Consider the following 18,343-nt stretch of genomic DNA (forward strand, 5'->3'; position numbering starts at 1 on the left):
TTGTATCACAGTTACTCCAGGGTCTTTTGGTTCTCCTAGGTTTTCTTTTGTTAGGTGGTATCCATCTGAACGCAACTCATGGGATACTGTCTAGAGCCATCTTTAAAAAAAAAAACAAAAAAACAAAAAAAACTATTGTAAAGGTTATGGTGAATGTCTGTCAGTTTTTTGTTTTTTTTTTGTTTTTTTTGTCCAAGTTGGAGTGGTTTGCTGAGTGGAGGGCAACATTATTGCAAAATCAAGGTGTTTTTTCAGGGTTTTTGAAAAAGTTTTAGGGTGTTGAAATAGATGCCTTCCAACACCGATGAAACTGACAGTTCACTGAAACATGGCAACCAATGTGCACCAATAGCTTCTCCAGTCCCCATTCACACTTCATTGATGCCAACACTGGAGGCAAAGGTGAAGTGTCTGCCCCAAAGATACAACAACTAATAATAACCCGGGGAAGAGGGATTCAAACTGTCAGTCTTTCAGTCTCTGGTCAGCCTGCTTCTCCACCCGAGCTTTAATGATGATAAAGTGTTGCAGGAGATGAAAAGAATGATAAGGGTGCTGCACCAGTCCTTGGAAGGGAGGGCTGAGGTAAAGCTTAAAGATTTCAATGTACTTTTCCTTCTTTCTTCTAGCCTTCACCTCTGCTCATGAGAATTCATTAGTGAGGTGAGGATAGAGGTCTTTTGAGCACGCCCAACTTGGACAGAGGGAGACCCAGGACATGCTGGATGTGTGTATATTTTCTGGCTTGCGGATGCTACAGAATCACAAAACAGGAGATTGTAAATGACCCCAGGGAGGAATTAACTATGCACCCATCCAGAACAGAGACAGAACTTCATGACTCAATCTTATAAAAGCAGAATGGATAGATGAATGAAGCCAGAACTGATTCCCCCACATTCAAAAATATGACAATATAACCAGGACAAAATAAACCCATTTTCAACCAAACACGAACAAGAACACAATCTTTAATTAATGATCATGAATTATTTATGATCTTGATTTACAGTGTTATTTTCTAGTGCTGTCTTTGTCCTAGGAAAGCATATTCTTGTGTCAAAGACCCTCAAAGAACAGGGCAGATCAGAAAAATCAGAAAAATCTAAATTATCTATCATACCTGTGGATGATATCCCAAAGTCTGAGCCCATCATCCCTGTAGTAGTAGTTTTGCATGGATCCCAGCCCTTGATCAGTAATGTCACCAGAAAAACAGAGGGAACTGTATGTGACTGAAGACAATGATTTCTTCAAGACTGTAGTCATACCTTTCCCTCTAGAGGCTGAAAACTTGGATAAATAAAATTATATTTAAAAAACAAATAGCATGTTATTTAAAGGAAAAACTTTGCTGGTTATAATAATATTTGTGTTTTGGTACCTTAGTAAAAACGCCATTCTCAGATATCAGAACCTTTCAAGCCAAAATGTTTATCTGTAGTGTGGTGAGTGTGCACAATGAGGAGCCGAAAGAAAGAACTCTGTTAGAAACACAATCAATGTTATTCCATCTTATGTTTTTTGCTTTTCTTATTCTGATTTTTTTTTTTTTTTGTTGTCATGTCCTACACAATGACTTTCTCAGTGCAGATAAACCAGTTCAGAAATGTTTCAATACAATGTAGCAGGGTAAATCACTTGCTCTTTTGCTGGTGATTTTCTTTTTTCTGTTACCTTGTAGAGAGGATACACCATGGGGATGTTGCGCAGCAGGGACAATGCAAAAACCTCAGCCAGAAGGTGAGTGCACAGCAGGTGAACGTTGAACTGATGCTCACTGAAATCTGCACGTTTCACATAAATCTCAGCCAGCAGCCAGTCGTACTCAGAATCCGTAGGTAGGAAGATCGGGTTGTCATCTGCTGGTTCCTGCTTGAGCTACAGGACAGAGAGTGTGTATTGTATAATGTACTGTTTATATATATATATATATATATATATATATATATATATATATATATATATATATATATATATACATATATATATATATATATATATATTTTTTTTTTTTTTTTTTTTTTTTTTCTATTTCCATATTTAATAGCTTAAAATAATTCTATTGTTATTGACTACCAATGACATGACAACTATGTCATGACCAAACAGTACAGACATTAAAAAATGATGCTTTAATTAAAATGTCCTTCAAAAGTGGAGCGATGGTAAAAAAAAAAAAAAATCCAGCTTTATATAACTTGTAGCTTTTGACAAGTTTTAGTCTCCCTTGGATGACAAGGGTCAAAATGAAATTATACTTCAATGATTCTTGGTAAAGGATAGTGGGTTCTGCTTTTATGGATATCATTAATATGTGTACTTTCATAAATTTATTGTTTTTTCTGCAATTGGTGCATTATTGGAGGATAAATCTTGTTTTCAAATGCTTTATTTCATAAATAAAGGTGATGAATAGATAAAGATTTTGAAGGTGTGCTCTTCACAAAGAGGTTATGGCCAACAGTCACCATAGTGTGGATGTATGAGATAATCTGATTTATGAGATCATGGTTTGAGCTTTACTTGTTTGATAGCCTGAAAGTTAATTCCACTTTCAACAGCTTTAATTATGTCCACCAAGGTGAAAGTCATTTAATTGGCATTGTTGGTTTGACTGTCTGTCTTTTAACAACATAGCTAAAAAATGTATGGACAGATTTTAAATAAATTTTGAGGAAATCTCAGAAATTAAATGAGGAAATGTGACATGCAGCGTAAACCAGTCTGGGTGTTCAACACAACTGGAAAAGAACTATATAAAAGGACAAAACATTTACCGATGATTTTTACATCTATTAATAGATTAATTATTTTTCAGCCACTCTTACTGAACATGTAGTTAAATGTTGTTTGACCAGTAAAAAAAGTAAAAAGGTTAAAATGTTAAAATCCCAGTCTTCTAAAATGTCATTTTAAATGGCCACTGTGTGGCTTGGGGTGGCCCTCCTCTCTGTAGCGACGGATCCAGATTCCTCAGCCTTCATTCGGCGACATCACGTCCAGGACCTGCAGAGAGGAGCATACGCGGCAGTCTACACGCTTAAGAGGGGAACCCTCCTGCCTGGCCCTGCAGCCAGCCTCTCCCTCTGGACCCTAAACTAAGCCATTTGTACTCACGCTTGGTCCTGGGCCAGGAATATCCGTAGGCCCACGACTGAGTAGCTGCGCCTTAGGGTCCAGACCAGCTGCTGCACTTCAGGCTCCGCCTCGCCACCACCAAGCCGCAGTGGGACCAGTCATCACTGGCCCCTCAGCGGTCCCTTCCTCGTCATCATCATCATCATTGTCATCATCATCATTGTCACCGCCATCATCATCACCATCATCGTCATCGTCTTTCATTTTCCAGGAGCTCTGTCCCCTTCCTTGTTATGCTCTCTGCTTCATAGGCCTCCAGGGGGGGTTAGTAGGCAAACAGCAGTTAAAAACATATGCAATAAAACCATCTCATTTAAAAACCATGCTATTGACCCCGTCACAAAAGAATGGGTTGCTCTCAGGAGCTCACTGAATTCTAATGTGGTAAAGTGATAGGATGCTACCTGTGCAACAAGCCCAGTTGTGAAATTTCCTTGACACTAAAAACTCCACAGTCAATTGTTACTTTTATTACAAAGCTGAAGCAACTGAGAAAAGCAAAGTTTAACTACTAAGTAGTAGCCATGTAAAATGACAGAGCCTGGTCAGCAGATGATGAGGTGCATAGCGTGCAGAGGACACCAATTTTCATTCGTTACAGACCTCCAAACTATTATGGAGTGGGGTTGTTGTTCAGAAGTTGGGCCTGGCCCCTTAGTTCCAGTGAATGTTTTGGTATACCAAGAGATTTTGAACAATCTATGTTTCTAACTTTATGGTAACAGTTGGGAGATGGTTCCTTCATTTTCCAACATGACTGAACACCAGGACAGAAAGCAAGGTCCATAAAAACATGGATGAGCGAGATTGGCATATAAGAACTTGACTTACCTGCACAGGCTCCTAACTTCATCATGATAGATCATCTTAAAGGTGGAGTATATCAGATTTTCAATATTTTCAATATTTCAAAATAAATTGACTAATAAAATAACTAAAATCATAATCAGAAAGTTTTTTGAACATGTAGGTTCCAGTCTGTTCATATTTGATACGTTATTAAATTACAAGTTTAATTAATGACAAATGACAAAAAGCACTTTTTTTTTTACTGGTAGGCAAACATTTAAAAAGGGTCTTTGTCATCAATTAAACTTGTAATTTAATACACATCAAATATGGACAGACTGGAACCTACATGTTTAAAAAAAACTATCTAATTATGATTGTTGTTATTTTTTTAGTTATTTTATTTTTTTAAATATTGAAAATCTGACATACTCCACCTTTAAGATGAATTAGAGTAGAGACAACAAGCCAGGTCTTCTTGTTCAACATCAGTGTCTGACCTCACAAATGTTGGTATAGAAAAATGGTAAAACAAATTCCCATAAAACTTGTGGAAAGTGTTCCCAGACAACTTCAGCCTGTTTTAGCTTCAAAGGGTGGGCCGGCATCACATTTTAACCCTATGGATTAAGAATGTGATGTCATTGTGTGTATATGCAGATAAGCAAATACTTTTCGCAATATAGTGTATAAACACAAAAAGCTAGTTAACACGCCAGAGAGTTCTGCTAATTAGGTCTGATGAGTGCCAGGTGTGTTGCAGCAGAGATACTCCTAACATTTGCAGGACCGTTGCACTCGAGGACCAGAGTTTCCTACCTCTGGGCTAGATGGTTTAAAAAATTCTCTAATCTAAGATGCTTTTGAGTGTAGGAAAAAAATCCACAATAATGTATATCAGGCATGTCCAGCTGCGGTCCTTGAGGGCCACAATTCCGCAGGTTTTCCATGTATCCTTGTTCCAACACACCTTACTCAAACTAATCAGTCATTGTGCAGAACTTCATTGGTTGTTGGATCCAATTTAATTGAAGCCAGGTGTGTTGGAACAGGGATACATCGAAAACCTGCAGGACAGCGGCCCTCGAGGGCCGACATTGGCCCCCCGTGCTGTATATCAACAATGGAACTGTCAACACGGTCTTGCAAATTCTTCATAAATAGAGAAATAAATCCCAAATCCTCCAACTGTCCTTTATATCATTTATTAGGAAAACGGATTCAATAGAATACAAGTCTGAAAAAGCTTTTTACAATTCATTGTTCCTCCGAGAGTGTTTTTACTCTAAAGTCTCTGTCCATTCCCTACTAGTGCTGGGCACATAAATGGTGTACTCATGAAAACAGAAGTAGTAAAAACTGACTCCAGCCTCAAAAAGACTGCAGTTGGAATCAGACTATAGTTGAAACGCGCCATCACCCAGAGTCTGGGTTCATTACATTAATATTAGGAAAAATGTATGTGAAATTGATCAGAATGTAAATTTCCCTAACATTAATTTGGTAGTCAATATTATAGATAAATTAAATATAGCTTTGTGCCTCTACCTTAAGTTCACGAAGACATAGTTATATACTTTAAGCCATCAGTGTTTATTTTGTACCTTTAAAGTTAAACAAAAGTTCACAGTCAGCACCTTGACCGGCACATTTTTATGTACTTACAAAGTTCATTTTAAGAATTGTTAGTACAAATGTAAGATTGCCATTGCTCTCGGTATAAAAGAAATAAATTCATGAAGAAGATGTAAGAACAAAAAACAGTGTGCTAAACCCAAAATCCAACAACTGCAGAACAAGGTATGTCAGAAATGAAGACCCTCTAATGAAGCTTTGTGTATTTTTATCTATGATGTGAGGTAAATAAACAACTCAAATGTAATTATAATTTTGTTCACCTTTGTTTGGATATAGTGATGTGCTGCAATTTTTAGTCATTATTCCATAAGAATATGCTCACTAAAGAAAATGTAAAGCTGTTTTAAAGCACCACAACAGTGTGTATGTTGACCGTTTCTAAAACCTTTTTAAAATATACGCTTTCAGTGTTTGCGTCACCCAAAAAGATTTTTTTTCTCAGAAGAGAATTAAACTTTAAATAAATCTTGTCAGTTTCAGGGCAAAATAAACATGACACAACCAGAACACATGAGATAAGTAGTGATCATCACTGTGGGTTGATGATCACTAATTCACTGATAAGCTCTTTGAATAATAACAAAAAAGAAAACAAACTGAATATCAGTGAATGTTTCTGCCTTTACATATTTTTGCTATTAATAACTGGGTACAGAATAAACCACAACTTTATACTGTAATAAAAATCTCTTGACAAGGTTTTACTGTCTCAGTTAAATGGCCACACTATTTTCCACCTCCTCTGGATCCATGTATGTGTAAGGCACTTTCAGATGCTTGTTTCTGGCTTTGATGGCTGCACTCAACACCTCAAGCTCTTTTTGAAACTCCTTTATCAAGTCACAGGGCGCCTGTTCACTGAAATGGTCCTCAGGGTACTGGCCAAGGGGGACCTGATGAAATTGATGACATTCATGACAAAAAACGTGAGCATGCAGTGATTGGTATTATATATATTGTGTATGAGGTTTTGCTCACTTACAAAGTCACTTGACTGCTGACTGAGCAGCCACATGGTGGCCATGCCCTGAGCTGTTACGTTCACATCTGGGAGGGTGCTCAGAATCGTGTCCTCACTTGATTTCCCCTTTTCAGTTGGTGGTGGACGTTTCAGTGAGATGGGGGTGTTTGGCATCCAGCCACCATAGTCAAACTGCAGGGAATAAAAAAGTAACATGATTTGGTATTGATCATACAGATAGTACCTGCATTTAACTTTAAAGATGCATGTTTTCAGTGCGTGAGTAAAAGGAGGTGGTAAGTCTGCAGACATCTCAGATCCGGACAATCTTAGATTTACAAAGGAGGAATGCAGATAATCAATAACTTGGATTACCTGATGATTCTATAACATTTCTACTCACCTACAAAACAACTGGAAGGCCAACTAAAATTTATTGACAGTAAATTGCGTTGTTCCTGCATGTTGGCAGAGTACACACGCATCACAGAGGATATTTGATCACTAATTCGATGATAAAGAGCTACTAATGACTTTGTGTAAACCCCCTCATGACCCTGAATCCATCCATTCATGCAAGTTACCCATTGTAATGAATGAAATGAATGAAAAATACTTTATTAATACCCAAAGGGAAATTCAATTAAAAAAAAGTCATCTAAATGACAAATGCTCACCTGTCCAGAGTTCACAGCAGCATGCTGGGCTGACCCAGTGAAGATCACCATGGTAACAAACTTGATCAGTTCAGCCATGGTGGTAAATCTGTCTGGAATTCCTGAAATGTAAATTCCAAAAGAATAATATGAACAGTGGTAATATTTTAGTACCCTGTTGGAAGATAAAGTACTATTTGCACAATAAATATGTGTAATGTGCAAATAAGCACCCTTTTTGTCCGAGTGTAATTTCTCAAAGCCCACCTGAGCATTCCTGGGAAAGGAATCCGTGTTCGAAAATGTCCAAAATCCACTTCTGGAGTTCAGAGTCTTGCTGCACCTTTGAGTCATTCTTGTAGTAGAACTCAAGGATTCCCTTCACAAACCTTTGAGAAATTTGGTAAGACTCCATCAAGACTTTTACAACTATACAATTCAAACTTTATGTAGATTTTTTTTTCCCTCCATTATTGATTACTGCAAAATGTGGACAATTTATTTGTTGAGAGTGAAAGAAGAGCACAGTAAACATGACAGGTTAAGATGCATTTTAAATACTGAAACAGGTTTAGGGATGTTGAAAAGCAGATGTGAAGCAGAACCCTGGATTCAGGTGGGGGAATCAGGCTTTTTACCCAAAGTGTTGAACAGGGACCCTGATTTCCCCCCTTGCTGAGTTAGTGGGCGGCTATGGACGTTTGATCATCTGATCAATGAGCATTTTATGGCTCTGAAGAAAACCAAAGGTCCCTCAAAGAATTTCATAGGGAAACTAAATCAACTATTGTGACACATTATGGCTGTACAGTGTAACTACAATAAAAACTGTGTTTGCATCTTTGGAAGAGCATCAAGTTCATTGCATAGTGGACTCTGTCAGGACTGGTTATTGTTACAGATACCGTTTGTGGGCTTCATGGACAGAATGTTGGGGTGTAGTAGGCTTGGGCGCCTCTGGATTCACCTCTGCTTTTCATCTCAGCTCGTAAAGTATACGTTTACAGTTTAGTGTAAATTGTCTAGGAGGAAAGTCATGTCCTCTAAATCTGAGTTTATGGTTCAAAGCCAAAATAGGGTGAGTGATATGTCCTGGTCAGGGATGAGTTCCTGCCACAGGGGGAGATGAAGTATCTCACGATCTTGTTAAAAAAGAAAGACAAATGGGAGCAGGAAATGAAGAAAAGGATAGATACTTAATCAACAGTAATGAATGTGTTGGGCCAATGTTTTGTAAGCTAGAAGGAAATTTGACTTGATTTACTGGTCCATTTCCATTCTGACCTTCACTACTGGTCACAAGATTTAGTTAATAACCAAAAGACTCCATATCAAAAGGAATCAGCTGAGGTTTTATGGACAGCAGATTAGAACGCTTATAGGTTGTGTCCATTTGAAGGTCTTTTAAGTATGCTTAAGTAAAAGGGGAAACCCAGGAAACACTTGCAAGAATATTCATCCTTTTTGGCATGAAAAGGGTGTCCTATACACAGAACTTCCATCCTCAACTCAATCTCAGAAAAGCCAAAGGAAAATAGATAGATGGATGGCATGAGGGCAGAATCTAACAAATATATTCCATTATCTGTATCTACAAAATAATTAGGCACACATGATATGGCTCTGTTATGGGATCTACTTGTCAAACAAAGAGAAGAAGCAAAAAGCAGGATTGAGCAGAAAAATGGGAGCCATGATACCTGTGGATGATATCCCAAAGCCTGAGTCCATCATCCCTGTAGTAGTAGTTTGGTATGGATTCCATCCCACGTTCAGCAATGTCCTCTGAAATACAGAGCGAACTGTATGTAACTGAGGACAGGGATCTCCTCAGGATTGTCACCATGCCCTCTCCACCTGAGGCTGAAAACTGAAAAAAAAAAAAAAAAAATAGTTAAAGCCAAATACTTCAGAAGATAATAAATTAGAATTGAGGTTGTATGTTTTCATACCCTGGTGAAAACACCATCCTCAGATATCAGAGTCCTTCGAGCTAGAAAGTTGATCTGCATCGTGTAGCGCATGTGTGGTATGAGAAGCTGAGGAAAGAGAGAACTGTGTTAGCAACACACTCAGTTTTACTGTTTTAATTGTCATCACCCTCTTAAAATTATGGCATGAGTTATTTTTTCAAGTTTTTCCAAAAACACAAACGTGTTGATGTCTTGTTGAAAACCTGATGAATTTTTTATTTATTTATTTTTTAATTAGTTGGGTCAGTATTCTAAGGGGGAAACACTGCGAAACTACTCTCTCAGTTTATCTTAAGTTGCTTTGAGCAACGCCGTGGGGTGAGATACATGCTTATATGTGAACACTTAATCATGGTGGCTGGTTGCTTCAGTTACCTTATAGAGAGGATGCACCATGGGGATGTTGCGCAGCAGGGACACAGCAAAAACCTCAGCCAGCAGGTGAGTGCGAAGCAGGTGAACGTTGAGCTGATGCTCACTGAAATCTGCACTTCTCACAAAAATCTTAGCCAGCAGCCAGTCGTACTCAGAATCTGTAGGTAGGAAGATCGGGTTGTCGTCTGCTGGTTCCTGCTTCAGCTGCAGGAGAAGGATGGAAACTGTGTACTTGTGATTGATGTATTTTCTTTTTGTTTTGTTTACTTCTGCTGTTTGTTGCCCATGTGGGTTTGATTATTTAATCTTACTCTCTCAGTTGTTCAGTCACAATAACCACTCTGAATGTTGACATGAGCCTTTTATTTATTTCCGTGTGAATCTCACCTGAATAGCAATTGGCATCAGTTTATCATCAGGGCTTTTCTGGAGCAGAACAAGTGGGGCCATCAAGTACTGCTTCTTTCCATTGATGGTGTTTGGTTGTGCTCCATCCAAGCGCTTGTAGTCACACAGGAAGATGTTGCCTCTCTGTTTGAATGACATGTGGAATAAAAAAAATAAACATCTGCACATTGCATTGTGATTGTATTACAGTATTTATTTGACTAAACATCTGACTGTGTAATAGAGAGAACAACATTTTCAGTCCACCACATTTCAATATGAGACATTACCTTCATTTCATTATCCAAGCTGCTCTGACCATGGGGGAAGACCATCTTGTCAGTGACTGGAAAGTTTTGAGGAAGAGCTGTGCAACGTCGGATCAACATGGGGTTGACACCATTTAGATACTGGTAGCCAAATAAAGCATCCTCCTTCCAGTGTCTTTGGACATATTCTGCAAATAAAGTATACTTTAACTATATTTTGTCACTGCTATTTCCTTCATTTCCAACAGAGTGTAAAGTAGAAAAACAATAGAAATAGATGTCACAGTTATAGACCAAAGTCTTGGTTATATGCTTTTGTTATCAGTTTAAAAAAAGAGAAAACTTCCATTCTTTTGGAAAATATAGAACACTTTTCATCAAGAAGTATTTCTGCTTTTTAAAATAACTTGATTATATTCCGATTTTAGTTTTTCTTTAAGCCAAAGCTTTGAGCTGTTCATAGTTGGATCAACATTGGGTTGACATAATTTAGAAACTGGTAGCCAAAGAAAGCCTCCTCCTCCTTCCATAGTTTGTGGACATATTCTGCAAAAAAAGAACCTTGTTTAGCTTTTATTTGTGCATCAAAAAAAAAAAAAAAAAAAAAAAACCCTGTTCTTCCATTTCTGACTGGATGTGACTCAGAAAGTTACACAGAATTTTGAATCACAGACACAGTTACCAATTGAATTTGTGATTATCTGCATCAGTTGTCTGATAAAGAAAAAAAAACACTTCTATGTTTACAGATAGACATGAAAGCATACACTTTCAAAACATAATGGCTACAAAAGAGTAGAGGCAGTAAGGAAAGAGCAGGCGCTGGTAATTGCTTACAGTTTTCTGTACTGTGCAGATGTTCTGCTGTTCTTTTGTGATGTAACTTAAACCCTATAAACCTGAACGTATCATATTTAATACACAAAGAGCCTGAGTTGTTTTGCATCGCTTTATGGTAAAAAAAAAAAAAAAAAATTGCACAAAATCCTGTTGAACACAATCTCATACTTGTCCTCAGTCCCCTAATGGATACCGAAAAGCAGAAGCTTACACTAAAATAATTTTCATCTATCACAAAATAGTAAATGGTAATTACCCCCCGAGCCCTGGAAAATAAAAAAAAATAAAAAATAAAAAAAAAAATTTTAAAAAAAGGTTACTTTATTAATTTCTTTTTTTTTTTACATTTTGTGAAGACCTCATATTAAAATAAAAAAGATTTTTCTTATTTTTTTCATTGGTCAGGATTAAGAGAAAAACATATATTTCCAGATAAATAGCGGTTCAGGACTGCTTCAGGCAGTTTTATTTTTAATTTGGTGGTCGCTGTCTAATTTCTCATTCAGGTATTTTAACACTTCATCATTCTGACAGTGTCCATCAGTTATGCTATCATCACAATTATGTTCATTTTAAAAAGGTCACTTTACTTGCATTTTTATGTTGCCCATTTTTCCTGCTTCCCTTGTTTTGACTTCAACTGGAGGTTCCAACAGTCTAATCAGAAAATGGTTTAATATTGTGGATTACTGCATACAGTTAAATAACCTGCAATGACTGTACAGTACCTGATATGGGAGTTGTTTTGCAGCAAAACACCCGATCAATGTCCTCAAAATTTGTCCAACTTTCCTCACAATCAGACAATCCCTTCAGCTGCAGCTCTGTCAACCTACAAAAAACAAACAAAAAAAAAACAAAACAAAAACACAACAACTTAATGTGACACTTCATATATTGGTTAGTGTAAAGAATAATAAGATAAAGAGTCATATGGCAACATGAATAAATGCACGTTACCCTGTGCCTGCAGTGAAGAAAAACTCTGTGGTCTTGGTGAAGGAGAAACGGACCTCACACGGCAGTGAAAGAGGGTCGTCTACCTTCATGTTGTGGGGTAGCCCCTCGGCATACACATCCCAGCTGTAAAAAGTTTAGAAACTTAGGATAGTTTGATGATATCAATTTATCCTGACAGAAAATTGTCAGGTTTTGTAGCATATACATAAATTAGGGTGGATGAGTTTGTTTGTTTTATGTTTCTGGATGTATAATGTTGTAATGTATAAGATGTCCTACCGATAGTCATCTTTACGCTGCTGAAGCTCCAGCTGTCGACTGTACCTGCCAAGGTGATGGTCATCTGCAAAGACTGTTAGAGCTGAAAAGGGAGAAGAAAAAAAATGAGAAAAAGGACTGGAACATTTAGTATGTTCAGTGTGTTAAAATGAAGTTGTCTCGTTTTACATAGCTCCTGTGGTTCAGTCAAGAGAATACAGAATATCAGAAGAGCAAAGTTCTACAAACCTGCTCCCCCTCTGAAGCGGTGCACCTCGCTGTCAGTGATCCAGCGGTAGATGGGAAAGGTATAGATGTCTCCCTCAGGAGATTTCACTTCTACTTTATCTGGAAACCAAGAGTCCTCAGGAAACAGTAGAAGACGCTGTTTATCCAGCTCTACCAGCACCAGCTTTCCAATGGAAGCGGGGCAGGACACGGTGAAACTTGCCGTCTACGCCAGAACGAATTAGTATACAATTACTTTAAGTGGTTAGAGCAGCTTATTTTGCAGATGTTTACAGGGTTGCATATATCCTGTTACTAAATATAACATTAGGTTTGTGTAAGAGGGATGCTAATCTAAGGAGCATTCAATACAACTGCATAGAGCCTGATGTTGCAGACTTACTGCGCCTTTGACAAATGCTGATGCTCCTCTTAAGCCTATGAGCCACTTGCGTTCACTCTCCCCATCCCTGCCCACCAGCTTGATAAAAACATTATTAAAAGTGCTGGCAGCAATGCGGTTAGCGGTGAATACAGTCACATCATAATTCACCATTGTTGCTCCTGAAAAAAGATCAGTCCTGAAGGAGAAGGATAGAAGTGACGATTATTGACAAAGATGAACCTGTAGATGAATATGACAGACAACAACAAGCATTATTATACCAGTTAAAATTTAATGTCTTTTTTCAATTTGTTTAAGACTGATCCCAACTCACTGAAATCTTGTGATATAACACCTCTTACCTTAGTTAAGAAGGAGATCCTTAAAAGATATGTCACACTGATGGTCAAACACCGATTTCTCCTTAAATATCCTGCTTTGTGGGTGTGTGCATTTGGTGCCATTGTGCAATCCAGGTGATGAAATGTTATATGTGCATGAACAAACTTTGTATCTGAAAAGTAAACTTGCGTGTCTTGTCAAAGACGTTCAATTGTAAGTCAGTGCTGGGGATTTCCAGACGTGGTACATGAATAGGTTTAAGGGAATGTCAGTAAAATGGATGGACGTCAGCGCTGCATTGCATTAAAGTATTAACTGATGCCATAAGCCACTATCTATTTGGAGATAGTTTTTTCCTTAAATACAAACCAGCAGAACTCAGAGTTACCTTGATGACATTTAGGTTCTTTTACACATCTCTTCATCTTGAGATGAATAAGAAAAGTAGTAAGAAAAATATCAGCAAACACAACTAGAAGAGTACTTGGAGAGCACAGATCTGCGCCATGCAGCTCATTTCCACCCATATAGTGATTTCCACTCTGTGTTATGATCTTACATTTATTTTATTTGCACACTTTAAGATTCCTAGAATCATTGGTAATGCATCTACTGTGTCTTGGCCATGTTGTGGTGTTTGATGCATGTTTATATCTTAATTTGTTTTCTTGCAGTGATGAAAAGTCCTGCAATTAACAGGAAAAGTTAATTGTTCCTTCTTTGGATCATAGTATCCAGAATTCTTGCAGGATCCAGATCAATCTTTGTTATCTTTTAAAACCTGCTGGGATCTTCCTCAGTTTTTGGCCAAGCACTCTGACCATTTATATGCATACATAGTGAAAGTGGCCCTATCTGACACTGATAGAGAATCCTTCAAAACATTCCTGGATCCAGATAGTGATTCACTCCCAAACTATAATTTAAGTTAAGTCAGAAAAAAAAATCCTTCCAGTAATTTTTGTGTAAAGTTGTTAAAAGACAGATAGAACGATAGACAGATAAACAGAGATAAATGCCGGCAAAACATAATCTCTGGCAGAGATAAAAATCTATGTATTTTTTTTTATCTTTTCTCCCAGCATCGCAGTGGTCACAAGCACTGGTTTTCTGCATGCACAGCCATTTTATTACATAGCAGTTGTTCTACAACTGATTTATTTTGTCTAAACAAAATAATTGATAGATCAAAAGCTACATATATAATATTGTGAAAATGAAAAGTAGATTATTTAAAATAGTGTTTTTATACATTTACTTGACTGTATAATGTGTAAAACTGGGCAAACTGTATGATATTATTTTTCCATTCATCTTTAACCCCATAATATTGTACAATTTCTACACATGAGAAATTACACCTTTATGCAATAACCGTTTCAATAATGAGGAAACTTTTTGATGTGGTAAAAAATCTGGGAACACCTTAAGCTTTAGTTGTGAAAGTGGCATATGACACAACTTGTGTTTCAAATTGTAAGAAGTTATGAAACTTGTAACCGTGCACATTTCCGTCATGATGGTCTGTCAAGTCATGATAGGGCAAAGCAGCACAAACGAATTTGAAAAATAGCAAGATGACTGTTTGTTTGGCATGAAACTGAAGCAGATTTTGATCAAGCTCAGACTAGTTTTATCTGCCATGGGAAAGTAACATTGTTCTGTTGTGCAATCCTCAGTGACAGCAACAACTGGTAGTTCCATTAGGTATTTTGTTTATCTTGTCAGATATTTTGCTTCCTCTTACTTTTAATCTTTTACTTTTTATTCCTTTCTTCCTTTACTTTATTAAATAACATGACGCGACTGACCAGTAATCCTTTGTTTTCCAACATAGTAGATTGCATAGGTGTTTCTTTAACATGTCCTACAGCTTGAAGTCTCAGTTTTGTTGTGTTTTATAAAATCTTATGACTCCCTCAGAGCTGAAAATAACTGGAAATGGTGCCAATAAATGTTTCGCTTGAAAGTGACAAAACATCATGGAAAGCAGCTATGAAGACATCTAAAACTGACTGATGACTGTTTTGTTTCTTTCACACTGACCTGGCTAAATTAGCTGCATCGGCAGAGTTGGTGCAGAACAGGACTGTCAATCCATTCTCCACTGCTTATCTGGGGTCGGGTCGCGGGGGCAGCAGCCTAAGCAGGGAAGCCCAGACTTTCCTCTCCCCAGCCACATCTGCCAACTCTGCAGGGGGATCCCAAAGCGTTCCCAGACCAGCCGAGAGATATAATCCCTCCAGTGTGTCCTGGGTCTTCCCCGGGTTCTCCTCCCGCAGGTATGTGCCTGGAACATCTCACCAGGGAGGCATCCGGGAGGCATCCTGACCCGATGCCCGAGCCACCTCAACTGGTTCCTCTCGATGCGGTGGAGCAGCGGCTCTACTCTGAGCCCCTCCCGCATGACGGAGCTTCAGCACAGGACTGATGTGGGTGTAAAAAGAAGATGCACTTTTTGCAAAGGAAACTTGATTCATGCTTCATATTTTTAAATTTTGTATAATAAAGACTTTTCATATGAACAAATGTCACAGTTGCATAGAAAGACATAACATGGGTCTAATTCAATTTTCATGCTATGTAAACAGTGCAGATATCAGGATGCTGTATTGTTCAGAAGAAGGTAAATAGATGACATATTGTATTGTGCACACAACTAGAGAAATCTTTACACATTACTGCCTTTTTCATAAGCTCACTTCCCACAGTCATTTCTCCCACTTGGTAGCGTGTCCTTACCTGAGTTGTTTAAACAAAATCAGTTGTGCCAAAAAACTACTTTGGCAATATGTTGTTACTTGTCCCAGGTCACAAAACTGAACCAACAGTTGTTTTTTTTTTTTCAACTTTTTCAGTAAGTGCTGTATATTCTGAAATTAGTTACCTTTAGAGAATGTCGTTGTTTATAACCGATGACAGTCATATAAGCTTTAAAAGCCTGAAATATCGAAGTGCTTTTTAGACAATATAAAAAATGGTACACAGCCCTCTGACAGTTTAGTATTGGACTCTGCCATACATGTAGTGTCCATAGCAACCACAATAGCAACAATGCAGTAAAACCTACAAGAACGTGAGACTGGATAAAATAGTTAAGATGTAATGTTTAACTTTACCATTGAATAATGTAATTTCTTTAAGTTCCTTTGGGATATCTTTTCGTTCTTTTGTCGCTCATAAATTAAATAGTCACACAGTCTTGCAAAAGAAGGGAACCACTATGGGCCCTTAAGCAATGCCCTTGAACCCCGACTGCAACCCGGGGACTGAAATGTCAGCCTACCACTGCGTAAGAAAAATCTACCATAGCGGTGTAAAATGCAGAATCTAATTCCCCGAATTGTGATTAGCAACATACAAATTATAATTCAAATGTCCTGAATACATGTTCTCTCAGAAAAGGTGTTGTAATCTTAAGGATTTGGAATCTGTCTGGATTCCTGTTGGATTAGCTCTGGAGTCTACCTTTCTCAGTGCAGCTGATCGGTGGTGTGAATAGATGATACAGACCTACTGGACTTGCTGGAAGCAGAGGAGGGCCCTGCTATCCTTAAACAAATAGGCTGATTACCACTGACAAGCTCCATTCAACCAAGGATAATGACCGAATCGGGTGTATACCCTTACTTCCTGATGAGAGAGAGAGAACAAGGAGCTAAAAGCTGTTTTCATGCTTTTTTTTTTCTTCTTTTTTTTTTTTAAACAACACAGCACAAATGATTAAATATGTTGTTTTTTGTTTTTTTTTTAGCTTCACTGCATTGCATGAAACCACTGACTTCAATAGAAAGCCAAGTGTGCTCCTCCTCTTAGGACCCGTCTAAAACACTGTCTTGCATGTATTTAAACCACCAGGTATTAAAGAAGTGCACTGATGAAATGACATCTGTGACTATGATTTCCAAATCATGCCAGCTAATTCACATAGGAAAGGCATATTTCAATATGCTATTACATGAGCTACACTACTGGTTGTTAATTCACGCCGTCCACTAAACACACAAAGCATGTGGGACACATGGGACACGTCCTACTGCAGTGAATTTGTGCAAGATGGTGTGATGCATACAAACGTAGGTTTTGCCTTCTTCATCAAGGAGTTTTCAGGACAGGCGTTGCTGTGATGTTTGATTACATTCTCACTTCAGACATACAACTTCAAGACGTTCTCAAACAAATAACACATTTAAAAATTAATTGATAATAAATAATTGAAGAAATAAAGCCCTGCCATAGACTGCAGAAACATAATCTAATCAACACAAAACTAAAGATTCCAGAAATGGAAGTGACAAAATGCAAAACTTAAGCGATTGAGAAATAAAATGAAACATGCATGACTAACAAGTGACAAACGTGACAAGCAAGGCCAGTAATGAACTGGCAAACAACAGAGAAACTCATTCGTTTCAAAAGAGGACCAGGTGTGGTAATCCCAAACCGAGAAGCAGGTGCAACAAGGGTGAAAGAAGTAAAGTCAGCAGAACAAGCTCTCTGCTCCAGGGCATGATGGTCCCAGTGCATGCTGAAGATCTTCGCCTGAGGAAGCAAACAGAACCACTTTATGTGCAAAAAAAAAGAGAGATACATCCTTTCTTTCTCTCTTTCTTTCCTTCCTTCTTTCCTTCCTGATCCTCTATATTTCATGCTCTTCTGTACTGTCACTGGCCCTGGCAGTGCAGGTGCCTGATGAGTTTCATTGGCCACACATGTGAAGGTACAGACAAAGCATAACTTGAACTGAATAGTCTTTTCTTAGAAACTGTTCAAAGTTGGCAACCTTTCCAGGTTGTACTCTGCCTCTCACCTAGTAGATGCTGGGAAAAGCTCCACCTCCCTGGGACCCTAAACTGGAATAAGCAATCGTAGACATTGGATTTATGGATAGTTTGAGCAGCAGTCATTATGGGAACGGTTCAGATTAAAGGAGGTTCCTTTAATATCTCCTGTAGCAAATAATACAGTGAACTTTTTGCTATGAAGGCAAGAATATCACTGCGAGTGGAATCTGCTCCAGGCGGCTCAGACACACTGTGCAGACCAGTTCTGTCAGGTGGCCCTGCTTTTCTTTAACTTGAGCCTCTGCATCTTTGAGAGGGTTCCTGAACTGTGGAAGACACCCTGCGTGGTTCCAGTAC

General features: G+C 38.1%; 1 protein-coding gene across 1 annotated transcript; it reads right to left on the reverse strand.

Annotated features, from left to right (window-relative positions):
• Positions 1-6,281: 6,281 nt before the first annotated feature.
• Positions 6,282-13,031, reverse strand: LOC306754395 (polyunsaturated fatty acid lipoxygenase ALOX15B-like; the record flags this gene model as incomplete). Its single annotated transcript, XM_079238403.1, has 14 exons — positions 6,282-6,461; positions 6,551-6,721; positions 7,207-7,307; positions 7,453-7,574; positions 8,886-9,055; positions 9,138-9,224; positions 9,534-9,737; positions 9,921-10,064; positions 10,211-10,377; positions 11,758-11,861; positions 11,990-12,112; positions 12,269-12,350; positions 12,497-12,701; positions 12,879-13,031. 14 exons carry the CDS (start codon positions 13,029-13,031, stop codon positions 6,282-6,284), a joined length of 2,013 nt encoding a protein of 670 aa, XP_079094529.1.
• Between the last annotated feature and the right edge of the window lie 5,312 nt (positions 13,032-18,343).

This window comes from Telmatherina bonti (assembly GCF_933228915.1).
Source record: "Telmatherina bonti genome assembly, chromosome: 3".
Taxonomy (NCBI): Eukaryota; Metazoa; Chordata; class Actinopteri; order Atheriniformes; family Telmatherinidae; genus Telmatherina; species Telmatherina bonti.